This window comes from Atta cephalotes (genome assembly GCF_000143395.1).
Source record: "Atta cephalotes unplaced genomic scaffold scaffold00016, whole genome shotgun sequence".
In the NCBI taxonomy this organism is placed as follows: Eukaryota; Metazoa; Arthropoda; class Insecta; order Hymenoptera; family Formicidae; genus Atta; species Atta cephalotes.
This window is the reverse complement of record NW_012130080.1, coordinates 3,048,148-3,051,709: the sequence shown is the minus strand read 5'-3', so window position 1 is coordinate 3,051,709 and position 3,562 is coordinate 3,048,148. Positions and strand designations below refer to the sequence as shown.

The window sequence follows — 3,562 nt, the reverse complement described above, 5'->3', positions numbered from 1 at the left end:
CGACTCTCTCTCTCTCTCTCTCTCTCTCTCTCGCTTTCTCTCACTGTCTCTCTCCCAACGGTCGTGATTTGTTTAAAGTTGATTTAAAGGCAACTCGTTGGAGGAATGTTATTTTTTACAACTATAAGGCTGTCGATGGAGAGCACACGCGAGGTGCCCGCCCGGCCACTACTCCGCGCGAGCAGTGCGAGCGGCTAACGGTGAATGATGATCGTCGTCGACGATGCTGCTGCTGCTGCTACTGCTGCTCCTGCTCCTGGTGCTGCGGCTGCTGCGTAGGAGCGACTTGCGGCGCACGGACGGCGGCGGTGGCGGCGATAGCGACGACGGTAGCTGCAACGGCGGCGGCGACGACGACGACGATGGCGATCAGACGTCCGCGGTTCTCGAAGTGACGCTCGGCGATCGGCTGTGTATTACAACGCGGTGACCATTCTTCGTGACGTAACCGTCGCTCTCGACGAGCACCTTGGTCTGCCGGACGCACAGATCGGTATCCGGATCGTCGCTCTCCTCACTCGGTCCGCCAAGACGCTGCTGCTTGTGCTTCCGCCATGCATTCTGTATAAGACGGGCACAGTACTCCTCGCGTTGTCGCCACAGAGTGGACGAGACCGGCTCGTAACCGGCCTCATCGGGCCGAGCCTGGACCTCGCCCAGATCGCCCGTTTCTTCGATTGGATTGCCCTTCCGTGCGAAAAAGTCCTTGGTGAGGGCATCGAGGATATCCACGCAAAACATAAGGTCTCCCTTACATATGGGGATATCCATCGACACGATCTTATATTTGTTGGGCTTATGTATCTGCAACGGGGGCTCCAATACATCTAAGAAGTCCGACAGCTGGTCGTATCTGATGTATTGCGTGCCATCCGGATCAAACTGCTGCCAAATCTCGTAGTACATGTCGTAGTCGTCGTCCGTCAGACCTTCCTGTACGTCCTCGGTGGCCTGCGAGTAATTCTCGAGGATCACGGCGATATACATATTGATGACGATCAGAAAGCTGATCACGAGATACGAGAGTAGGTAAGCGATCCCGATCGTCGAGGATCCGCAGTTGCCCGGGTAGCCAATCTCATTGTTTGGCTCCTGGCAGTCTTCCTCGTTTATTATACCGTCGAGAACACTGTCCCAACCGGCCGAGGTTGACATCTGTACCAATAACATTATCATAATTATTATACATTATTATACATTATTACATTACATGATAATACATAAATATAACTGATGATAGAATTTTTAATAAAGATAATTTAAAAAGACAAATTTTTGTGTCTTTAATAAATTAACATAATAAACATTTTTTTCATTTTTCATTTGTAAGATTTTAAAATTTTTTGGGAGATATATTTTATGATATGATATTAAAATAGTAAATATATCAAATTTTTATATAAAAGCTCAAATTAAGATTAATAACTTAGTTACCTGAAACAGCAGTATCATCGATTGCCCAAATGTCTTGAAATTGTACACGTCATCCAGTCCGCTCTTATCTTTGACGTGCATGAAGAAAGACATCCCGAATATCGCGAAGATAAACATCACCAAAAACAGCAATAGGCAAATGTTGAAGAGGGCTGGCAACGACATCGCCAGGGCAAAAAGAAGGGTTCGGATACCCTTGGCACCTTTTACGAGTCGAAGCACACGACCGACTTTTGCCACTCTCACTACACGAAGCAAAGTCGGCGACACGAAATATTTCTCAATAATGTCGCTGAGCACCAGACCTGTCGGAATGAAAATTCACATTTCAGCAACTTCGAGATTCTTCAAGCTCAAATTAACATCAAGGATTAAGCGAGGGTGCGGTGATGTCACTTATGACACATAAACGATATATTTAATTCATTCATAATTTCTGAAAGTCTCATGCATCATCGGACTAACAGGTTTGGATCATGCGGTTGTATTATCTAATTATATAACTAGTGTAGTTAGTAAAAAAAGGGTGCGATTTAGAAAGATATAGGACTTCAAGTGTACGTCTCTATAAAAATCATTTGTATTTTTCTAGCAGGCTAATTACATCATACGAAAAATAATATCTAAAAATCATATGTTTCCTTTCAATAGAAAATAAATAAATTCTCGCGAAATACGAGCATTCATATTTTCACTCTGTTCATTTCTAGAAAATATGTGCGTTAGAGAGTTGTATCAAAAATGTTAGATTATTAAAAAATTCATGCGCGTCCTAAGGACTCGAATAATAGATTCTTGAAACTTCGGCTAGAACTCTTATAAAATCATAGAAAGCGTATATGGAAATTAATTAATGAAATATAAAAGCTCTCTCTCTCTCTCTATCATAATCTAATTAAAATTATGCGGTGCCTTATAAAAGATAAATTTTGAATATGTTAAAAATTTCTCACTACTGTCATTCGAAAAGAGAAAAATTCTATAAAATCTATATATTCTGGTAGTAAGTGAAACCCTAAAGTTTCTATTTCATACAGACCCGATCTTACCAGAAAACTTCAATTAATGATTGTTGCAACATCAATTAAATATGTCGAATGGCTCGTGGAAAGCGTTACATCGTGATAATTATTTTCGCGATTTAAAATTCTCCAATATTAATCATAATTTCTAATTAATAATTAATTTATCAATCATTAATTCTGAATAATTACTTTGTACTACTTTTATCACGATTCTCATTTAAGATGCGACACAAAGTAACGCTAAAAGCACAGCAATTCGACTTTGGACACCAACAACACTTGGGTAGGACACGAGTAAGGTGATGGGATAGGATTGGCACGGTGGGAAATAAATTCAACATCAATGTAAGGCTACATAACGTAATGATATCCATCAGTCGTTGAGACACGAGCGAAACGTTAGGCCTGTCCGCTTGATTGAGAAAAGAGATTCTACGTGCGTGAAAAATATAGCAGAGAAAACCATGACAGCGTGGCATGCCGATTTGTCCTCACTCGTGAGATAGAATACTAGTCTAAGATGTATACTATAGAGGCGAATATAATATCATTCTTCTGAATCGAATAGCAAGAAGGAAAGCTAACAGGCCCGGTTCTTTTTTCATATTTCACTTTTGTTTCACTCGGGTCATACGACTGGAGCAACCATTACATTACATTACCTAATATTGACAATATAACAACAACAAAATCAAAGAGATTCCATGGCTCCTTGAAATAGTGGTAGCGAAGAGCGAAGATCTTCATGAGACACTCGCTGGTGAATATCACAATGAATATCATATTGAGATAGTCCAGAACATTGCCAAAGGTTTCGCTCTGCTGATAATGGTCCATCGTCATCGTGAGCATATTCAGCCCGATGAACAACATGATTATCATATCGAACTTTTTGTCCGTCACTATTTCAAACACTATTGCCTGCGGCCGCCACTGTAAACAATATAAAAAATTATGTCGATTTATGCATGGCTTAATTTTTCCTTATTACATGTTAAGCATTTAATTTAATGTAAAAATATTTTCTTAATACTTTATTACATTATATATATATATATATATATATATATATATATATAATAAATAAAGTAATATAAGTAGTA

The 3,562-nt window shown here is 39.9% G+C and overlaps 1 protein-coding gene across 1 annotated transcript in view; it reads right to left on the bottom strand.

Moving 5' to 3' along the window:
- Positions 1-369: 369 nt before the first annotated feature.
- LOC105618274 (sodium channel protein para) overlaps positions 370-3,562 on the bottom strand; it is a 46,356-nt gene continuing 43,163 nt past the window's right edge. The window contains exons 26-28 of the mRNA XM_012199814.1: positions 3,122-3,392; positions 1,435-1,739; positions 370-1,155 (exon numbers count right to left, since the gene is read on the bottom strand). Of these exons, the coding sequence (XP_012055204.1) occupies positions 370-1,155; positions 1,435-1,739; positions 3,122-3,392 (1,362 nt within the window). The remainder of the gene's footprint in view (positions 1,156-1,434; positions 1,740-3,121; positions 3,393-3,562) is intronic.